Here is a 21,693-nt window from a genome sequence, read left to right as displayed (position 1 = left end):
TAGAGCGGGATAAGAAGAAGAAGAAAGACGATGGCAAACAAATACAGCAAAAAATTGTTTTGTTTCTCCCAAATCTGTAGGGAAGAACTGTTGGATCCTGGCCCGAACGGCCTGGCCTTCTTCCCCCAGGGTTCCTAAGCACTTCCTGAATTCTCCCCTCCTTTGCTGAAGCTCTCTGTGGCCTGTGACTCTGGGCCCTCTGCTCCCTTCCTGGCCTTAGTTCTCAGACCCTGCCTTGGGGACACAGCTGCTCTTGAGCTGGCCTGGGACCAGTCCCCACAGCTGGGCCATCACCGTCATCTCACCAGTTACCGGCCTTGGCCCGATCCCTTCTCTGCTATCACCCTTCCTCTCGTCCTCCCTTTATGACCTTGATGTCAGGGGCCTTCTTCCTTCTCATTTTACTATTTGCTTCTCAGGCTTCTGAAAGGGCTCGTGGGTAACTTAGTTTCTTAAATGTATTCAGTTTCTTGCTTCTTTCTCCCTTCATAACGTTTCTACTGCTCTCTCCTCCTCAGTAGTGTTTGGTTAGGTTCCCTTGGGAGCGGGGGCAGCAGATGCTCCAAGGGACACCGCACCATTCAAGGCATCACTTGGCTCATCGTGACTGGTAAAAAGAGAGGCTGAATGCAGGACAAGGAGAAAAGACCTGAGCTGAAGGACAGGTTCTGCTACTTATTTGCATTATGAGGCCCAGCAACCCCACGGCGCCTCAGCTCGCCTCTCCTGCTAAACGCGTGAGTGATAATCCCATCTCCCTGTATCTCAGAGTTGCTAATTTCACGCCATAAATGAAAACAGTTTGAAAAAAAAATACCATGTGCTTGACACATTAAAGGGATTATCCCTCAAAGAGAAGCATGACTGTGAGCAAAATTCTTGGCTCATACTGGATTTCTGGATCTGCCCTAAAACCAACTCAAACCACATTTTGGTTAGTGGCTTTGGCTTCTTGATTGCCATTTAGATGGAGCTACTCTAGGGAATTCTGGACAAAACTATACGAGATCTGGCTTTCCACTTCTACAATCCCTCCCCCTGCTTCTTCGCTTACCCTCAATAACCACCAAGATCCCTGAAGCTGGGTCTGGGCTGGGCTGGGGCTGGTCCTCAGGGTGGAGGTGGGGGAACTGGCTGATAGCCTTTTTAGAGTTCACTGGTCCTGGTACAGGAATATTTGTCAAACTAATAGCTTTGGAATGTGTGCTGAAAAATTTCAACGCGCAAAATTGTGTTGCAAAATAAAAATATGTGAGAAAGTCCCAAGAGCTTAAAGCAAACACGATAAATGCCAGCGATGCATGATGTCCCTGCTTATCTAAGCCACAAGGCCAGAAAATGAATTAATAGGACAGCACAGATCATAAATCTGTGACTACAGCTGTGTGGTAGGAGGCCCTTTAGAGGTAGAAACACATTTGGACGCATAACAGCCAGAGTTAGATGAGATTCAAACACTCTCTGAGATACTTGATAAAGGAGATGCCACAGATAATCCATTTTAAGACTTTTAAGGAAAGAAATAGCTAGGTGAAACTGTGAGTTTAATGGAGTTGGTCATTTGCTCGATGAGAACTGGACTTTAATTTACTCCTAATCCTCAGTGTGGGAATGATGTCTTGCATATAGTAGGTGCCTAATAAATGATTATTTAATTAATAGGGAAGTGTTGTGTTGATTCCATGACCAGTGAATGGGAACTTATCTGCCACTGGATGCGTTAAGATGAACTCTTTTTCTCCAGGGAGGGCCTCTCTCCAGGTGGCTTTTCATCATTCAGTACCTTGCCTGAGCTTCTTCACAGCATAGCCATTGGCTTTCTTCCAATAGGATGGGCCCCACTGCATAAGCACTTATTAAGCTTCTGCTGTATCTCATTTACTGATGTGCCTTTGGCCAAGCAAGTCACCTGGCCAAGCCTAGAGCTGAGGTGGGAGGGGATTAGACAAGGGTGCATTTATAGGAAAGTGGTTCACTGAAGGCCGCCACGTAACGGTCCCCCATAGGGTTGCTTCCTGTCTCTAGGCCCAGGTGGAGACCTGTTCGTCTCTGTTGTTCTCCAAGAGCCGAGCCCTAATTCAAGTCTTCCTGCTTCCACATACAGAGGCCAGGACCTGTGTGACTTTGTTCTGATCACCGTTTTGCATTTTGGTTCTGTTTCTGACACATGGAAATGTTTAGGATCTTCTTTTAATCACAGCTGTAACAGTTGAATTTTTCTCATTTATATTATGTCTCTAATTTTTCTTTTTTGAAGCAGAATGAGAAGAGAGGAGTCTCAGAATTTGTTGTTTTTTTTTTGATTTTGTTTTAGGGCCTCACTTGCAGCATATGGAAGTTCCCAGGCTAGGGATCGAATTGGAGTTGCAGCTGGCGGCCTATACCCAGCCACAGCAACGCCGTATCCTTAATCCACCGAGTGAGGCCAGGAATGGAACCCGCATTCTTATGGATACTGGTCACGGTTTATAACCCACCAAGCCACAGGGGGAACTCCGAGTCTCAAAATCTTGATTGAAAGTGTCATCTTGGCTGGAAGTCTGGCTCAACATCAAGTCCATCTTTCTTAGGAAGTTCATCTATCAGTTTCCTCCAACCTTCCCTGGAAATGCCAGCCTTCTCCTGTTTGGAACCCTTACCCTCCTCTCCCCCTGTGTAATTGCACAACAGTGTTCACTGGACAGTTAGCACCTGTCTCTGTACCCTGGTCACATTGTGCTTGGAATAATCTTGCTCACAGCAGTTGCCCAGGGATCTCTTTACTTCCACAAGCTAACTGCCGGCAGCCAGAAATACTCTTTCCCTCTGAACTCCCAGTATTTTTCTTGTACTTCTTCTGTGGCACTTATCACTTCCTACATTTTATCAGAGATATTTACATATGCCTTAACTCTGTCTTGGTTCTTTGGGGATAAAGCTCATGCCTGTTTTTCCCTGCCTTGTGCCTTTTACATGGATAGTTGGTTCTCAGTACAAATGCATCGCCTTCCCACTCCAAAATTATCCAAGAGCTCATTTACATATGAATTTGCAAAGACTTGAATTTCAAGGGAAGGTGATATCTACATTTATTTTATACCTTCTTCATTTATAGGTCATTTTATGCTACCACTGGTACTGATTGCCCTCACATTGTATTAAGTGCAATCAGAAGGCACTGCGTGTAAGTATTTTGGTCTAATGCTAGTGGTTTATAAGAAATTCTCTAAAGGCATACTGGATGCCATACATTTAGGCAGAACACTGTAATTAGAATTATCCCCAGATTTATAGCTTAATCCTCCTGCTACAACTTTCTCTTGACTTTTAGAAAATAGCCCTAAATGGAGAGCTTTGCTCAAGGTTTGACTAAAAATGGAGTCTTATAGCCATATGAAATTAGGCTATAAGATCTAATTTCATATGGTCTTGTGAACCGTGTACAGAATCATGATGTATTTGCCTTTTTAATGTTCAATGCCTAGATCAGAGACAAAGAGGATGAATGTTCAATGTTTTCAGGCTTGGTAGGAACAGCTTGCAGGTTTATTGCCCCCCTCCCCCACAGAGACTCCACAACAGTGTGCCTTTACTGATAGCTATTTATAAAGGTTAGCTGATTCTACAGTATTTAAAATACAAGGAACCTTTCAAGAAAAGTGGATTGCTTTTTAAATCATTGTTAAAAGGTATATAAAAGCTAGGAGAGGTGAAGAGCTTTTAAAACACACTATGTTTAATATTCCTTGTATTCACCCCAAAGCCTTTACAGAGTAGGTGCTCAGTAAATGTTTGATGAGAAAGATAGAAAATATGTATTCTCTTTTGAAAATAGCTCACGAGTTTTGTTTTTCATTTTTTTTTTTGAAGTATTGGCATCAGGATCTTACAAGATTCATGGCGGAATTTCAAGTGTATGTTGTGATCAGAATTATGGCAGAGACAAACCAGGGGCTCAGTAAATGAGGCTTAACTCTCATTTATACCCTCCAGAATTTCAGCCCATATTCTTTATCTTAAGACCTATTGCAAAGATGAAAAGGAGACCAAAGCAATGCTGTACCATCTGGTAGTGGTCGTTTCCACCTGTGAAGCCAACTGCAAATTACTAAGCTTGAATAAGTATCCTTGAGCCTAAATCATCTTTATTCTCTGATGCATCAATATTAACACAGGGCAGAGTATCTATTCCCACTTGAGCCTTACTCATTAAAGTTAACTCATTAATACACTTCAAATACTACAACCAAAATGCTCTTTTATTTATATAAGTATGCTGTAATTTTTACAAGGTACACCCCTTGAATTTTTTTCAATACATTTAATTGGGTATATGTATCAGGAATTGTGCAGGTACTGAATAAAGAAATTTATTAACACAACAAAAACTTATTTGGTGTCTATTACCAGGAACAGATCCTGCTTCAGCTTACTCTCTGGCTGGGAGGGCAGACATTTAACAAGGAAATACAACTGCCAATTTTCAGAAAGAAGTACATGTGAGATCCCAAGAAGACAGAAGTCTCCAAGGATTAAGTTGAGGCAGAAGGGGGGTGGGGTAGTGGGGGTGTGGGTGGCGGTGCAGCAGCCAGGCAAACAAGTTGAATCATCTCTTGATGAATGTTTTACTAGCATATGGCCAAAGTACTATCAAAATATAAAAGAGGGAGGATTTAATTCTCTCTGGAGGTTTGGGGAAGGCATCACAAAGGAGCTGGAATTTTCAGGGATGAATAGGCTTTCTACAGGCTTAAAATGGGTGCTAGAAGCTGTGGTTGATGGTGCTCAGAAAGGCATTTGCTTGACTGGGGAACTCCGTGTACCAACTGTGAGGGGGTGGAAAACCATCAGACCACTCCCATTTATTCTTGGCCAAGCACCATGATAGCCAGTAGAACCAGTTTGAACAGGAGTTGATACTTCAGGCCAGACCTCAGATTTTTTTCTCCAGAGTGGAGAGTTGCCAGAAAAAATACAGGATGCCCAGTTAAATTTGAATTTCAGATAAACGACGAATAATCTTTTAGTAAAGTCCCCGATACTAGGGACATAACATAAAAAATTATTTATCTGATATTCAAATTATTTAAAAAATTGACCTGACATTTGTGTATCTTTATTACATCAGGCAATTCTACCAGAGGGGTAAGAACCTGGAGAATCGGCTGTGGCACAGATAATAACAAAACGCCACCACGACCCCGATTTTCTGTAGCCTTCTCAGCCAAAGTCTGAATTGGAAGCCACAGAGAACAGGCTTCCAAAACGAGACGCTGTAACTAGGCAACCAAAGCACCAAACCCACCCGTCCGCAAGATCCGCGTTTAGAAGTGCGGTGCATCCTGGGAATGAGTTTTCTAAGTTCGGATTCGCCTCCGGAGGCGACGGGACTACAACTCCCAGGAGCGCTGAAGGGTCCTGCGAAGCACGCTGGGAGTGCCGGTTTTACTCCGTCGAAGGGTCCTGGTGGGCTGGCTCCTTGTTTAGCAAGAGGCCAAGGCCAATTTTGAGAAAATCTCAACATTAAGAATTCACATAAAAGGTTAAACCGAGGATTACTGCTTTCCATCGAAAGAAAACTAGTCTTCCGGAACATCGTGGCGATATGTGCACGCGCGCGCTGACGTTGCATCTCGCGCTGACGGGTGGGGAACTGAGCGTCTCTCCTGCACGTGACCCCAGCGCCTCTTCGTGATTGGTCTTCTCGGGGGCGCGGCGCTCGGGCGCGGACGCCCCGGATTGGTGCTTCGGGGCAGCGGGGTGGGACTCCGGCTGCAGCCGCGGGAGGTCCGGACACTGGCGGCCATGGGACTAGCCGGTAAGTGCGCGTTTGACCTCCCCGGGCTAGCCACTGTCTGCCGCTTTTAGCTGGGACTGAGCTGCCCCCAGGAGAGCGTGGCCCACGATGGAGTGGGCGAAGCCGACCCGGTGTAAGGCTCGGAAGTGGGGGCCGAGGGTGTTCGGAGTCGAGTGGGGATGAGGGTGCGCTTCGGCGGCCGCGCTGTAGCCGGTTCTGCGATGGTTAACGCGGGCAGAGCGAACGGCTCCGGGACCGCCGGCCTCAACCTTTTGCCCACTCTCTGGCCCTTTTCCTCTCGGGGCCTAGCGAGACCCCGCCTGACTCTGACAGGATCGCTGACTGAGTCGTTTCGTCCCTTCTTTGGCCCTGGCGCTCCCCAGCAACCGCTCAGTGAGTGAAGCCGGGACGGTTCCCTGGGGGTGGGTGAGAGCCCCTTCCCCTAGATTCCGAGGCCCCACCAGGTTTAAGGCTCCTCGGGACTCTCTGCTCCTCAGGACTGTTCAGGGACTCGGTGGCCGTTGCCGTATTTATGACCATCTCGCATTTGCCGCTTAAGTGGCCGGGTGGGGACCTCGGACAAATCGCTCAACTTGTGTGACTTCTCATTTGTAAAATAAGAGCTATCCAGTAGCTCTTTAAGCCTCTCTTCAGCTTTAAAACCTTAAGATTCTGTGACTGTGACGTTTGTTGGGCTTTTACGCCGTGATGTTAGGCTGATTTCCTCACAAGATATTGCGGATTAATGACAGAACTTTAAATGATTTCATTTGGTTCTTTATTAACTGCTTTCATTATCGCTCATCTTTTAAAATTAAATGGAACTGGAAATTCGGGATTAGGTGACAAACCACAGAGGACGACTTAAAAGTGCAGACTTGAAGAGTCTCATGATTTGGTAGTAGTGAATCTTAATTAGTAAATTCAGGTCAACAAACACAATGGAGTGTTTCTAAGACTATTTTTAAAGTAAAGATGACTGTTAATTTGCTTTTTTTGAGTTTGTGGTGAAATCGGAAACTCAGGTTCTAAGGATGGCTTCCCATTGAATAGTTGAGTTTCTGGAAGCATGGAAATCTCAACGTGTAAAGCTGAGGAAGAGTTTCACTCACTTTCCAAGCCTCTCTTTAGCTTTAAACAGCTAAGCATTGATAATCATACTGAATATTGAGCATCCATTTTGTGCTGATGATCTTGGGAACCCCTGAGCTGAACTTCTACTTTAGATGGAGAAAATGGCCCCAGGTCCCTCCCTTTGCGTCTCTAGATCAGATTCCAGACGGAAGGGAGGGACGCTCCTGGAGGCAAAACCAAAATAACAAAGGTTAAGAAAATGGAGGGAGCGGCTTGATGTCATCATTCTTGAATAAGGAAGGAGAATGTGGAGGTCTGCGGCGGCGTGTGCTGCAGGCGACACTTTAAAAAGCTGCTCTCTGGAGTTCCCGTCACGGCTCAGTGGAAACGAATCTGCCTAGCATCCATGAGGACACAGGTTTGATCCCTGACCTTGCTCAGTGGGTTAAGGATCCAGTGTTGCCAGGAGCTGTGGTGTAGGTCGTAAAGGCAGCTCGGATCCCACGTGGCTGTGGATGTGGCCAGCAGCTGCAGCTCCGATTCGCCCCTAAGCCTGGGAACATCCTTGTGTCGTGGGTGCGGCCCTAAAAAGACAAAAAAAAAAAAAAAAAGCTGCTCTAAAAGACCGTTCTAGGTGTTCATGCTGTGGCACAGTGGATTAAGAATCCAACTGCAGTGGCGTGGGTGGCTATGCAGGTGCAGGTTCCATCCAGGCCTGGCATAGTGGGTTAAAGGATTCCGCATAGGTCCAGCCACGGCTCATATTCAGTCCCTGACCAGAGAACTTCCATATACCATGGGTGCAGCCATTAAAAAAAAAAAAAAAAAAAGAACAAGAAAGTTCTAACTCCAGGTATATCTTAGTATAAGCCACAGAATTTATACTAGCAGAACTTGAGATTCATTGAGTCGGTGGCTAAGCTCTAGAATGAGCTTCACAAACTTTTCCTGTAAAGAGCTATGTATTTAATTATTAGAATGTACTGGTTTTTTAGCATGGCCAATTGTTATATAATGTGGTGTAACAAACATTATTTAAAATCCTGTAGCAGTGTTTTTAGAGCAAAATTAAGATGTAAGGGGAGTTCCTGTCATGGCACAGCGGAAACGAATCTAGCTAGGAACCATGAGGTTGCGGGTTTGATCCCTGGCCTCTCTAAGTGGGTTAAGGACCCCGCCTTGCCATGAGCTGAGCTGTGGTGGAGGTCGCAGACGCGGCTGGGATCTGGCATTGCCATGGTTCTGGTATAGACCCGCGGCTACAGCTCCAATTCGACCCCTAGCCTGGGAACCTCCATGTGCCGTGGGTGCGGCCCTATAAAGACAAGAGACCAAAAAAAAAAAAAAAAATACCAGGACATTGCAGAAGCTAGTTTTGTTATATGGCCCATAGTAAATGCTAAGCAAGCAAAGGTTGTCGAATTCATAAATTCATTATATGCTTTGTATTTCCAGGGGGAAAACAGGTTTATATTAACGTGAAAACCATATTTATATCTGCATTTGGAGTATGGACTGTATTTTGTCTCTGAGCTGAGATCCCGTTTATTCTCTCTTTCAGGTATTAGAGGACACATATCTTAACTGGGTCCCTCCAAGGACTAATGCCTAAACCATCTCAGCATGGCCTGTAGTGGAGGAGGTGGGCCAAGCCAGCCTCCCTCACCTGCGCTCTCCTCTGTCAGCCCTGGAAGTCTTCCCACATGTAGATCCTGTTCCCATAATATATGCATGGTGTCGGACTTTTTCTACCCAAATATGGGAGGCGTGGAAAGCCACATTTACCAGCTCTCTCAGTGCCTGATTGAAAGAGGGCACAAGGTCATAATTGTCACCCATGCTTACGGAAATCGCAAAGGCATCCGTTACCTCACTAATGGCCTCAAAGTCTATTACTTGCCTCTGAAAGTCATGTACAACCAATCTACAGCCACGACCCTCTTTCACAGTCTGCCATTGCTCAGGTACATATTTGTTCGGGAGAGAGTCACGATAATCCATTCACATAGCTCCTTTTCTGCCATGGCCCATGATGCCCTCTTCCACGCCAAGACAATGGGCCTCCAGACAGTCTTCACGGACCATTCCCTTTTTGGATTTGCTGATGTCAGCTCGGTGCTTACAAACAAGCTTCTAACTGTGTCTCTTTGTGACACAAACCACATAATTTGTGTCTCTTACACTAGTAAGGAAAACACGGTGCTAAGAGCAGCACTGAATCCTGAAATAGTGTCCGTCATTCCTAATGCTGTAGATCCTACTGACTTCACTCCAGACCCATTTAGAAGGCATGATAGTGTAATAACTATTGTTGTTGTCAGCAGACTTGTTTACAGAAAAGGTAATGAAATGATAGCTGCAGTTGCACTGCACAGCCTTTTTGTTTTCCTTGTAGAAAGCTGTTGAATATTTGTGTATGATGATTGTTGGGCTTTTCGTTCTCTTGTACGGTTTTATAACTACTTCTGCATTAAATACAGCGAAGAAGGGTCCAATATTTTGTCCATCCCAAAGGAGGAATTTGTGCCACAGTGGTAAATCCCACCCACCCCCTCACCGTTGTTGTCGTAATAGTTATTTAAAAGAGAAAACAGTAGCCTGCTGGTGAATATGTCAGGTCTTTTAAAAGTTTCCCAACACGTGCAGTAAGAACTCCAGGGCCCAGTCCCCCACAGAACTGTTTCTTTCATTGCAGATATGTTGAAAACTAAGAATATGACAAGGGTGAAAATTAAAACCAGCTATTACTGTACTATTTCAGGGATAACCCTAAGGAGTGTTTTGATTTATAGCTTTCCTCTCCTTTTTATGCATATGCTCAAAGTCAGTGGGCTTGTTCTGCACGTTGCTGTTTTGTAGCTTGCTTATTTCCTTTCATCACAGATAAGACGTTAATGGCAGGTAAGTGATGAAGGAAGGGGGATGAGGCGGCCCGGAATCCAGTCCCGGCTCCATCTCGTTGTGTGATGCAAGACAAGCGGCTTAACGTCTCTGAGTTTCACGTTTTTTCCCTGTTGTGTGCTGTGGGCAGCTTGGTAACCGTGGAAGGGTTCAGTGGTTCCTATGAAGGACTTAGCCCGGGTTTTATTTCCTAAGTGTCTGCTGTTGTCGGGGATTGCTTTAGTGCCTCTGCAGCACTTTGGATCCCGAAGTAGAATTTGTAGAGCCTCGCCCGTTCAAAGTCTGAAACAATATGGTTATCCAAAACATGGACTTCTCAGTGGTATTTGCAAACCTCTGCAGCAATCAAAATGGTCATTAAAAGTAGAGAATTATTAAAAAGATGATATGCACCCCCCTTTTAAACAATTTACTTAAAATGTCATTAACACGCGCTGTATTGCCGGTAGCTTGATGTAGGCCCGCAGGCTTGGGAGTACGGGTGCACTGTTTGAGCTGCAGTCACCTACAAAGAGCACAATTTACAGTTGCCAGTTTGGGTCACTTAAATGCAGTGAGAACCTAAAGGTGTGTGAAGTGCTGTGCTTCTGGATTTTTAATTTGTTTTTTGACTTGATACAGTGGTTCAGATTACCCCCTAATCTGACAAGAGCTTTTTTCTGTGTCTTGATCGAATTTTTTAAACGGGTCGGCTTAGTTTTGTGGAAACCCCTTTTGTCAGTTTGTCGTTTAATTAAGTAACCCAACACAGTAACAAGTACATTGGGCATCACACAGATGTGTGGGCAGAGGTAGCTGATCCTTGGTAACCATGAAGCTCGGCCGTGTGATCAGAGGTTCCAGTGTACTAGGGGGTGGCCCGGGATCCAGATGGGGGCTTGGCTTCGGGTGCTTCATTTTTGGAATGCAGAGCCTAGGTCCATGCTGCCATCCACCACGTGGAGGATGATGAGAATCTTCTGAGCTGCATTTTCAGGGGTGAAGGCAATAACGTGCTTGTTCTTTCCTTGAAGATGTGAACAGACCTGCATTCCGTGTTCTGAATCCCTCTGGGGATATTGGTGATGTGTTGTTGGTTGTAACTTTAAAAATGTGCCTAATTTTTTTTTTCACCGAATCCTATAGCATTGTGAGAAAGCTCGCTAAGAAAGAGTAGGATGCATGTGTGGTCAAGGATCAGAGCAAAATTAACTTACCTGTTCAAAGAGTGAACCTGTTACCTTTATTTCACTAATGATGGTATTTTAGCCAGCTGAGCTAACCACCAACACCGTGAAGCTACAACCTTTCCTGTTCTCAATTCAGTAATATAACAAACCTTTATCAAACCCTCTCTGTATGCCAGGCACTGTGCAAAAAGTAACATTCTGAGAAGGAATGGCCCCATCTTTAGCCTGAAAGTGAGTAGTTGTATTAATGGTCCATTAATTATTAATAAATTAATTTCTTTAGGAGGTGTTCATTTGGACCAGATATCAAAGGCCGCTTGGAACGTATTAAGTAAGAGAGGATAAATCGAAATTCGTTTCAGGATTCCTGGCCGGCCGCTTCCCTCTCCCATGGAGCCCGTTTTGCTCTCAGTCGGGGTGTCGCAGCGCCCCGTGCTTGTGCAGGCACGCCGGGCTTGCTCTAGTGGTAATGACGACTCACATTTATATTCTGCAGTTGATAGAGCCTGTGCATGGTACTGTACCTCACTTGACCCTCCCACCAGCTGTAGGGTAGATGTTATCTGCATGTCGCAGACAAACTGAGTCTCAGAGAGGGTAAGTAACTCACCCAGGTTACACAGTAAGTAACAGAGATGACAAACCTGAGTTCATTTCTTCTCAAGGTCTCCTGTTCCCTCCGCCCTTGGCCCAGCCACCAATATCTAGGTACAGAGTCAGAAGATTCTTTAAAATATTGTTAATGACTGTGCTTTTAAAAGCGCTTGAATCAGAACTTGCCTTGTCCATTTTGTGTGAATACGGTGATGGAAAATCCTTTTGTTACGTTCCATTGTGTTAGACTCTTGTTAGAGGCGCCAGAACCTCTTTTGTTGTGTGTGTAGGGGGGGAACCTTTATTCTTAGAATAACGTTATAGATCGTTGATAACATTAATCAGTTCCATTTCTTTTAACGTAGTTGTCAGGATTAAATGACAGTGCATTTAAAGTACGTCTGCCTGACACAGTAAGCACTCAGTAAATGTTCGCAATTATGATTATTACTCTGTATGTTTTTTTTTTCCTTTTAAAGAATGGATCTTAACCTTTGTATTAGAAGGGAGAGGGCAGGGATAGGCAAAGGAAAAGAGAATCATAGGAGGCTAAATGTTGAAAGTCATTAAGACACCTTCTGGTTTATCTGGAGATCCAGTTGATGGACTTAGTAATAAACTTGAAACAAAGACAGCTAAAATTTTAATGAGAAGCTTTCATAATTCAGAAAAGCTACTTGTGAATTTGTTTGCTAATGCAATCATATTTTGAAAGTACTAGCAGAGTTTATTTAATAAATCCTACTTTGAATTACTTAATTAAAATGACCCATATATATTATTTCTCCTACCATCCTTTTAATAATTGATCTGCCTGTATTTGGGAAGATTGACAGACATGCAGTTCTTGTGTGTGTGTGTGTGTGTGTGTGTGTGTGTGTGTGTGTGTGTATGCATTTCTTTCTTTCCTTTTTTTTTTTTGTCTTTTTGCTATTTCTTTGGGCCACTCCCGCGGCACATGGAGGTTCCCAGGCTAGGGGTCGAATCGGAGCTGTAGCCACCGGCCTACGCCAGAGCCACAGCAACGCGGGATCCGAGCCGCGTCTGCGACCTACACCACAGCTCACGGCAACGCCGGATCCTTAACCCACTGAGCAAGGGCAGGGACCGAACGCGCAACCTCATGGTTCCTAGTCGGATTTGTTAACCACTGCGCCACGACGGGAACTCAAATGTGTGTGCATTTCTTAAGAAACTTTAATGAGCTTATTTTACGTTTAGTTTTGAATGTGTACAATTTGTAATTGTTAATGAACTACATTCTCAAAATCAACATTGCTGTCACTTTGAATAGCCACTTTAAGACAAGCAGGGCATACTTTATTTTACTGCTTTATATTACCTGAGGTTGTATTTATGTATTATGAGAAAACTTTTATTTAAAAAAAAAAAAAGGTCCAAGGTGCATCCTTTTGTTCTATGGCCTGTGATGATCTGGCACTTGCGGTCCTGCTGCCTGCATTTTCTGTCATCCAGGAGAAGTGAGCCCTAGCAGGTTTGGATGAAACTATTTCTTAGAAATTTTGCCAGTACCATAGTGTTCACTGCAAAATCCTCTGTAGCACCTGCATCCTCAGTAAAGTGGCAGGAGCAGTTATGGTTTGCTGCTCAGCCTTTTCCTGTAGCAGGAAGTAGAATCATAGGCTGCTCGAATTTCATAGCTGAACAAGACCTTGGACTTTACCTTGTCTTTTCATTTTCTCTGTCAGGAAACTTTCCTATTACCAAAGAACTTGCTCATAAAAAGACTGGGACAAGCCCCAGATCTCCAGCCAGCTCTCCTGCTCTGTAGAAAAGTTTAAAATGTTAGCTACCTCAAATGCTGTTTGTAACAGGCAGTGTGTCAGTACAGGTGAATAACAGAGTAGCCCACGAACTGGGTGTGTGCAAGGTCACAGTGGGTGTCAGTGGATATATCTTCAAGAATTGCAAGTCTTGGGAGACCCCCCTGGCATTTTGCAAAAGAGTTCACCCGTCCAGGAAAGGTTTCAAAGAATTAGTTTGGCTGCTTAAACTGCTTAAGTAGTTTCCAAAGTGAGTGGATTCTCAGTAGTTCTGATAAAATTTTAAAACATTATTAGTATCTCCAATATTCAACTTTATGTTTTCAGGGACCGATTTGCTTAGTGGTATAATACCTGAACTCTGTCAGAAATACCCTGATTTAAATTTCGTAATTGGAGGAGAGGGACCAAAGAGAATCATTTTGGAAGAAGTTCGGGAAAGATACCAGCTCCATGACAGGTATTGATGGATTCCATGTTGTCTTGGGTGAGAAAATATTGCTTAACCTAAATTCGGTTTTGGCTACCTGCCTGCCTTAAGCAGGCTGCTTCTCCTACATGGAAAAATGCAATGCAAGACCTGTTGTTTTTTTAAAAAGTTTATATAAAATGGGAAACCTTAAAGAATTTATAACTTTGTTTTTTTGTTAGCCCATGATTATTTGTTTTTAGGGGGCAGTGGTTGGGGCACGCTAGCACGCACAGAAGATCACTTTGCTAGGAAATGCTTGCAGGTTCTCAGGCCCTTCTGAGTTGTAATTGAAACAGCATGGCCCAAATCGCGGAAATTGCTCAGCACATACGGATCCTAACACTTCTCTTCCTCAGTAACTGAGATGACACGTGAGTTGTGTCCATGTGAGGCATCAGTGGAAAAGGGACATTTTCCTGTTGAGAACTGACACTTTAACATTTACTTACCAAGGTGTATTAACATTTTCCTTGAGTACCAGCTGATTCTGGAGAAGGTGAAATTTGGTATGTGTGACCAAAGTGAGAAATGGACTAACCGTAGGAGTTTTTAACCAAAGAGCTTTGTATGACTCTCTTTTAGATCCCAGGTGGGTGCTCTGTAATCATTTGAGGTGGAAGACATTGCAGGCAGTGAGGATCGAAGTATAGTACGGGTAGCACATGTGGCTTATAAATGGTGTTTCTTTTGTGGCATGATTTTTACTCCCCTCTTTCTTCTCTCATTTCAAAAATCAGAGTGCGTCTCTTGGGAGCCTTAGAACACAAGGATGTTAGAAATGTCTTAGTTCAAGGACATATTTTTCTTAATACTTCCCTTACTGAAGCATTCTGCATGGCAATTGTGGAAGCAGCCAGTTGTGGTTTACAGGTAAAAAGCTCTGAGGGCTTATTACATTTTGGGTTTCTGTATTTGCGTTTTGAAAAACAATCAGATGCCTTCTATAGAATTTTTTTAAAATTGTGTTTTGCTTTATTTTCCTGAGAGATGAATTATCATGGCTCATGTGTTCTTTTTTTTTTTTTTTTTTCCTTTTCTTTTTAAGGTTGTAAGTACCAGGGTTGGTGGAATTCCTGAAGTGCTTCCAGAAAGTCTTATCATATTATGTGAGCCTTCTGTAAAGTCTCTGTGCGAGGGATTGGAAAAAGCTATTTCGCAACTGAAGTCAGGAGCATTGCCGCCTCCAGAAAGTATCCATAACATCGTCAAGACTTTCTACACCTGGAGGAATGTTGCGGAGAGAACGGAAAAAGTATGTCACGTGCTAAGAGAAGGGTTTGCGAAGGTTGTGTCTTAATTCTTGCTTAATGGTTCATGTACACATTTGCTGCTGCTTACGTAAGTTTACCATTTCTGCTTTATTGCTTCAGTTTATGAAGTCTTCCAAATGAAAAGGAAGGAGCTCTTTATTACCTTTGGTGGATGCTAGGCTAAGTTTCTTTTTCTTTTTCTTTCCCTTTTTCTTTTTTTTGTGTTTGTCTTTTTAGGGCCGCACCTGCGGCATATGGAGGTTCCCAGGCTAGGGGTCCAATCGGAGCTGTAGCCCCCGGTCTACGCCAGAGCCACAGCAACGCGGGATCCGAGCCGCGTCTGCAACCTACACCACAGCTCACGGCAACGCCGGATCGTTAACCCACTGAGCAAGGGCAGGGACCGAACCCGCAACCTCATGGTTCCTAGTCGGATTCGTTAACCACTGCGTCACGATGGGAACTCCTGCTCGATCATTTTACCCATTGCATATGGGACATTGGATTCCTTTTCACCTTAGTTTATCTGGGCTATTTAGAAAATTGGTCAAGAAATTAAATCAGTGTTTGGGCCGGAAACATACTTTTTCAGTTTTAATTCACCAGCCTCAGCTTAATGCTTGACGCCATTGTGATTGAAATGTATTCTGCATGTCCACGGGGTAGAGGAGCTGGATGAACAGCCTGTACCTTTCAGAGGCCACTGACCTGGAGAACTTGCACATCATAACTTTCTCGAGTTCAAAGGGAGATGGTTTACAGGTGATACGTGAGAATGAGCACAAGTGCTGCCCAAATGGAGTTTAAAAACATTCATGCTGGCCCATGGTATGTGCTTGAAAGAAGTATGTTGCGAGAGCTTTGTTTTTGACTGTTTTAGAGTTGAGCGCTTAGCAGCACTTTAAAAAAGCAGGCCACCTACTACCCGTTCTCAGCAATAGACCTTATCTTGGTTGCCAGTGTTTGACCTATACCATCTACCAAAATTTCTCCCATCTCTTTCCCCTCCTTTTATTTGGAATCCCTGAAATGTTTCCAAATATTCTCCCCATCTGTGCGCAGCAGCACGGGTTCCCGAGGCTGTGGAAAGAGGAGCCTCTCTGTACCCAGAAGGGCGCTAGGTTGTAGCTCTGTGATGGGAGTTGATGTCTCCCAGAGAGCAGTGAGGCCTGTCCAAGTCACAGAGTCTGCAAGGGCCAGTCCTGCTTCAGGGAGTCACTGCTGAATGAAATAGGGCCTGGACAGAGGGGACCTGAAAAGCCATTCCACCTTTTCAGGACCTTGGAATTCTTGGAGGTGGTTAAATATGGATGGGGCTCCCCAGGGGACAGGAGCTGTGGTGTACGCATCGTAGATTCACCTGTGTATCACACAGTGTCTACCCCAGCCCCCCCCCGTGTTTTGTCCAGAATAGGCGCTCATCAGTGTTGAATTGAGTGGCAGTTCTTAGTGTAAACGGTTTCATTAATCACATCATTACTGTCACAACAACAGCGCAATGTCAGTGCCTTCTGTTTCCGTCTCTAGAGCACTCTTGGTCCGCGTGGGTCCGGGGTTCTCGTGTCTCCGAGCGCTCATTCTCGGCCTCTCTCCCGCCAGGTGTACGACCGCGTGGCAGGAGAGGCTGTGCTGCCGATGGACAAGCGACTGGACAGGCTCATCTCTCACTGTGGCCCTGTGACAGGCTGCATTTTTGCTTTGTTGGCTGTGTTCAACTTTCTCTTCCTCGTTTTCCTGAGGTGGATGACTCCAGATTCTATCATCGATGTTGCAATAGATGCCACGGGGCCAAAGGGTGCCTGGACTCGTCAATATCCTTCCCGTGCAAACGGGGACGAGAATAATGAGGAGTCGGAAACCAGGTAGAAGAAAGCCTGGATTGCGAGGATTTAAACACTTGTAATAGGTCTATTGAGACTGTTGATAACCGTGCTTTTTTTTCTTTTTTTTTTTAAAGTTAATTTAGTAAGTTATGCTACCTCTATATCATTCAATGTTTTATTTTGAGGAAAGAGAAACACTTATGCAATTCCTGAGTGTAGAAACTCCTTGCACTTATTTAAAATTTAAGAGAGAACCTTGAAGCCACTCAGGTATGCAATTTTTCAGACTACTGAAATCCCTCTAGCAGAGATGTTTTAACATTATATTTTGGGAGCTTTGGGTGCTGAAGGGCCAAACGTTTTCTGGGCATTTTTTGGCCAATTTTAAATGTTCTACCGTTAGACATTCACCAGATGTTTACAAGTTTTCTTTAGGGAAGTACAACAACTAGATGAACTATTTTAAGTCATATTCATACGACATTTATTAGACATTTAAGGCGTAGTCTTTAGACATGCAATGGGTACACACTCAGTGTTGCGTATAATCAGCAGGTTTCTTGAGTAAAATGGTCTGTCGGCTACCAGCATGTTTTAAGCACCTACTGCGTGTAGAACGTTGAACTGGACACTCGGTGTGTTAAGGACCAGGGGTGCATTCGCTCTTCGTCGATGACTCAAGTGGCTCACTTGGTAGTCGGAGTTGGCATGAGAGGGAAAGCTGCCCACCATGCCAGAAATGCTCACGCTCTTAATGCCAGAAGGAAAGTTGCCGGCCTAGTTCGAGTTCTCCTCTGATCCTGTTGAGCGCATTCTCCTAGGTAGAGCCTTCGTTTTCAGTTGTGTGTATGAAAATCCTTCTTGCTTTTTAAATACTAGGGACCGATATCACTGTTGATGATAGTGCAGAGAAGCCGTCCACGTCTCTCAGTGCATAATTTAGTCCTCTGTCAATATGCCTTCGTGTTTTCCGAGCAGAATGTACGAGGTGTGCCATCTCAAAATCAGCTGCTACCCTGTACTTTTGATAGAAGTCACTTCCCTTCACTTGTGGCCTAGCTGATGTCTGATGAGTATTGTCAGTGTGCAGAAGTCTTAACCCCAGAATGTTTTGTTTGTAGCCAGTTGAGTCTGAAAATTCTAGGAACACAGTCTCTCTGTGGATGGATGTTGTTAACTGTAATTGTTGTTGCCCAGAGCCATGGGTTGTTAAAACCCCAAATTATCCACATGGTGTGTCTTATTAATTCTTTGAACTCCTTAGAGTAAGTTTTTGTGATTAAAGGACTGTGAAATCACAAGAATGAGGCACTGTGGGTGCACTGGTTAGATGCTGGCAGTATTGCGATTCTTTTTTTCTTTTTGTAAACAACAACATTCACAGAACTTCTTTTAAAAAAAAGTATCTTAACATGCCTATGTCATTGCCACTGATACGGGAGAAATATGTTTGTGTTTTATACTAGAACACAAATGCAAGAGTGCAGTTTTTAAAATCTAGAAGTTAGGGGTTCTTTTGTTAAAGAAAAACAGACTGACCCAAACCATTCAGTCTTATTGGGATTTTTGTGCATAGAAACCGACTTACATAAATCTGAAATAAACAGTGCCAATATTCATGACAAAGCAAGAAACTGTAACATTTGGTTTTATTTCTTCTGTTCCGTTTTTAAAGACATACTACTATTTTTCTTGTGTTTTTGTTTCTTGGCTTTTTTTTTTTTTTCCCAAAAAACTGTCAAGTAATTATTACATTGCCATTTATTTCAGATGGAAATAGGATTTAAAGTTCTTGCATGAAAAGTATGTAGTTTGCATTTTTCCTTTTTTTTTAATAAATGAAAGTAAATTTGCTTGTTTTAGTAAATTTTAATTTTCGGGCTTTCTGAATACCTTAATTGTAACTGTCAGTGTTGCACTGGTCAATATGTGGAAACATATTGTTCTACTCTGCTACTTAACATTTATTTGAAAGTGAACTTGCAGTGATGAGGAATTTATGAAAAATATATTGTATTTCTTCTGATGTTATAAAAATAGCACATGCAAAACTGATTTATGAAAACATGCTACGTGTCCAAAAATAAAGACCACAATGACATTTTGACAATTTTCTGAGTTTGTCTCATTTGAGGAACAGAATATTGTTTACTAGCTGAGCCACATTCCTCCTACCCCTTAACTCGCATGCTTTTTTTTTTTTAAAGTCCAATTTGATGTTTTGCTTGGTCTGTTAGTAAAACAGGAAATATCCTTCAGTTGATGAATTACTCTGTCATCTTTCTAGAATCTTCTCTGTTTTACTCATGGAATAGCACGTTCAATTGTGCCTTTGTTTCCTGATCCAAACAAGCCCTTGTTTTTCCCTGCAGTAGAGTTACTGGGTGAGACAAATGAATCCATCCATAAACTATCGTGTATGTGAGCTACATAATTATACTGTATATCCCGTGAGCTACATTACGATAAATTTAAATTTTGACGTGGTTTACGGAAGCCTAGCATATGGTCTTGCCACCCAAGATGGCAGCTCGCTTGCTCTCTGTACATCCCCTGCTCGACAGGTGCCTGCTTCACCTACACCCTACTCACATGACATACCTTCTCTCTTAATCATTGAGCCTAATCAGCAAATGCCTTCATACTTGCCCCCCAGCCCCAGCCAGTGATTGTTCTGATCGCGAGATCAGAACATCTCTACCCTGATAGCTTATCAGAGGAGCGCAGTGAGGGGCGGCACACCCCTCTGCTGGTTTCCCTGGTAACTGACGAGCCTACCTGACGTCAATTCCCCCTATAATTGGTAATCGGCCCCTTCCTCTGGGCCTGAAGACTCCTGCCATGTCCTGCCATCCCGCCACCTGCTGTCTGCCGCACGCAGTGGGGTGTCGCTCCAGGAACTTGCTTCGGATGTGTAAGCTCCCCCATCTATTAAACCACTCATGCCTCTCTGTCTCTGACTCCCAGTTCTTTGGCCTTGAGGCCTGCGAGATGGAGCCCAACACCCAGCCTATCCCACCGGCTTCAGCTTTGTAGGAGGCAGTGGAAAGCAGTCACCTGCACTCATAGCTTCTGATTTCGCTCACACCAAAACTTATTTTTGGCCGAGTCCAGCGTATTACAGTTCTGTGTTTACTTTTGTGATGTCTTTCTAAAGCCCTTTTTCTCCTCCTCTGCCTTCCCGAAAGAATCTGGCTGGATGTTGAACTGTCTCATCTTGGGGCTGGCGTTTTTTAAAAAAGGAAATTCTGAAAATGAAAGCTGTGTAGACTTTGATTTGTGTTGAGCACTATTTGGGGAGTTGATTTTCCTTTATGCTTTATATTTGGCTGTGGCTCGGGGATCCTCAACTGGATGTGGCCCTGGTGATTTTGCCCGCTAGGGGAGTGCTCAAAGTGCCTGGGGGGCACTTCTGGGTTGGTCCCCCTGGATAGGAGTGGGGCGTTGATGTCGAATGCATACAGGTCAGAGATGCTGCCCAATTGCCTACAGTGCTTTTGGACGGCCTCCCAAAGAATTACCTGGCTCACAATGTCAGTAGTGCTGAGCTGAGAAACCCCGTTGGTTTCGTCCCCTGTGTCATTTACCGTGAGTTAACGGCTTCTGTCAGTAGCCTTTTGGGCCCATCTCAAACGGAAGGCCCAAACGTAGCGAAGATGGTCTCCCAGAAATAGGACAAAAGCTTTTCTGGTATGAAAAACAAAAAGCACAGCCACGATTTAAATGAAAATTATGGGCCAAAACAAGATTGAATAACATGTGATACTGTAGACATCAGTAGGCCGACAGGAGCAAATAAGTGATGGGCTTCTTAGGGAGCAGTTCGTTGAAAGAGCTAAGATGCTTGTGGTCAGTTGGCATACGTTGGCACTCTACCAGGTAGTCTTAGCTTGGCAAACCTTGTATGTTCATATCTTTTCTTGAGAATGGGAACAGCCCAAGCTTGCAGAATGAAACACTGAAATGGCTACGTTGCGTCTTGAGAGTCAAGGTTGTATTCGGATGCCTCCCCTTTTTCAGAGTATAGGGAGATGGTTCTTAAATAGGTGGTTGTTCCAGTCTGCCTGAGTGCAAGGAGAAACTCCCATATTTTTTTGCAGAAAGCATGCATTAAGTAAGATTCATTTAGTCGTCTCCTCTAATTTTACGCTGGCTTGGCCTTACCAGTAGGTTGTAGACATTTAGAAAATCGAATAGAGCCAAGAATGAAGGAGACCTAGAGTTTCCTCCTCTGTTTTTCCCAGGTGAGGAAAATTCAAAACAAATGAGCGTTATTTGCATTGGCCAGCTGATGCCTATCGAAGAGTTAGGGTTGCAAGAAAATACGGGCTAGCAAGGGAAGGTGCTGATGCGTAGAATCTTGGGGGGCTTCACCCAGAACCTAGAGCACATTCATACGTTTCATTGTAAGTCCTCCAAGATGGAGAGTAGCCCACATCTTCCCGAAAGAGGCACCACCATGCCTGACGATAGAAAGTAAAGGATTAGGAATGTGGAGGGCGACTCGGTCATGGATGGATGGAGTCTATCACAGCAAGTGGTCTGGTGCGTCCAGCCTGGAGAGGCAGCTGAGACGGGCCCGTTACTAAACACTGCCTGAGAGTAAATAGTCTCTCTTAACTGGTCATGTTTTAGATTTGGGCTTTATCTCTCATAAACCTCAGAATGAAGAGAAGAATGAAATGTTCCAGGGGCTGGTACTTCCAAGAGCACAGGACGTATTTGCACTTCTTTGCGTGAACTTGAAATGACTTTCTTTGTCCCCGTGGGGTCTGAGAGGTTGGTTTTATCTTTCCAATCCTGCCTTCCAACATAACGGAGCAAGAACTGGGATTTAGGAGGAAGAAAGT

The 21,693-nt window shown here is 44.0% G+C and overlaps 1 protein-coding gene across 5 annotated transcripts; it reads left to right on the top strand.

Moving 5' to 3' along the window:
• Positions 1-5,725: 5,725 nt before the first annotated feature.
• On the top strand, positions 5,726-18,953 carry PIGA (phosphatidylinositol glycan anchor biosynthesis class A). 5 transcript variants are annotated; one of them, XM_047764737.1, is made up of 6 exons: positions 5,726-5,797; positions 8,412-9,191; positions 13,626-13,758; positions 14,508-14,640; positions 14,816-15,022; positions 16,620-18,953. In XM_047764737.1, the coding sequence occupies exons 2-6, from the start codon at positions 8,474-8,476 to the stop codon at positions 16,884-16,886; spliced, it is 1,458 nt and encodes a 485-aa protein (XP_047620693.1). In that variant the 5' UTR covers positions 5,726-5,797; positions 8,412-8,473; the 3' UTR covers positions 16,887-18,953. The 5 variants fall into 5 exon arrangements, with proteins under 5 accessions (XP_047620693.1, XP_047620696.1, XP_047620698.1 ...); XM_047764739.1 differs by lacking the exon at positions 5,726-5,797 and adding an exon at positions 5,920-6,169; XM_047764740.1 differs by lacking the exon at positions 13,626-13,758 and having other exon boundaries at positions 5,727-5,797; positions 8,412-8,814.
• Positions 18,954-21,693: the final 2,740 nt, after the last annotated feature.

Source organism: Phacochoerus africanus, chromosome X, assembly GCF_016906955.1.
Source record: "Phacochoerus africanus isolate WHEZ1 chromosome X, ROS_Pafr_v1, whole genome shotgun sequence".
NCBI classification, from domain to species: Eukaryota; Metazoa; Chordata; class Mammalia; order Artiodactyla; family Suidae; genus Phacochoerus; species Phacochoerus africanus.
This window is presented reverse-complemented; position numbering and strand designations above follow the sequence as displayed.

What these genes read in the sequence shown, in the direction of transcription:
- PIGA (XM_047764737.1), top strand. Translation starts at nt 8,474, where the DNA reads ATGGCCTGTAGTGGAGGAGGTGGGCCAAGCCAGCCTCCCTCACCTGCG. An exon ending in CAGACTTGTTTACAGAAAAG is followed by an intron (nt 9,192 to 13,625) that starts GTAATGAAATGA and finishes TTATGTTTTCAG; the next exon opens with GGACCGATTTGCTTAGTGGT. An exon ending in AGATACCAGCTCCATGACAG is followed by an intron (nt 13,759 to 14,507) that starts GTATTGATGGAT and finishes TTCAAAAATCAG; the next exon opens with AGTGCGTCTCTTGGGAGCCT.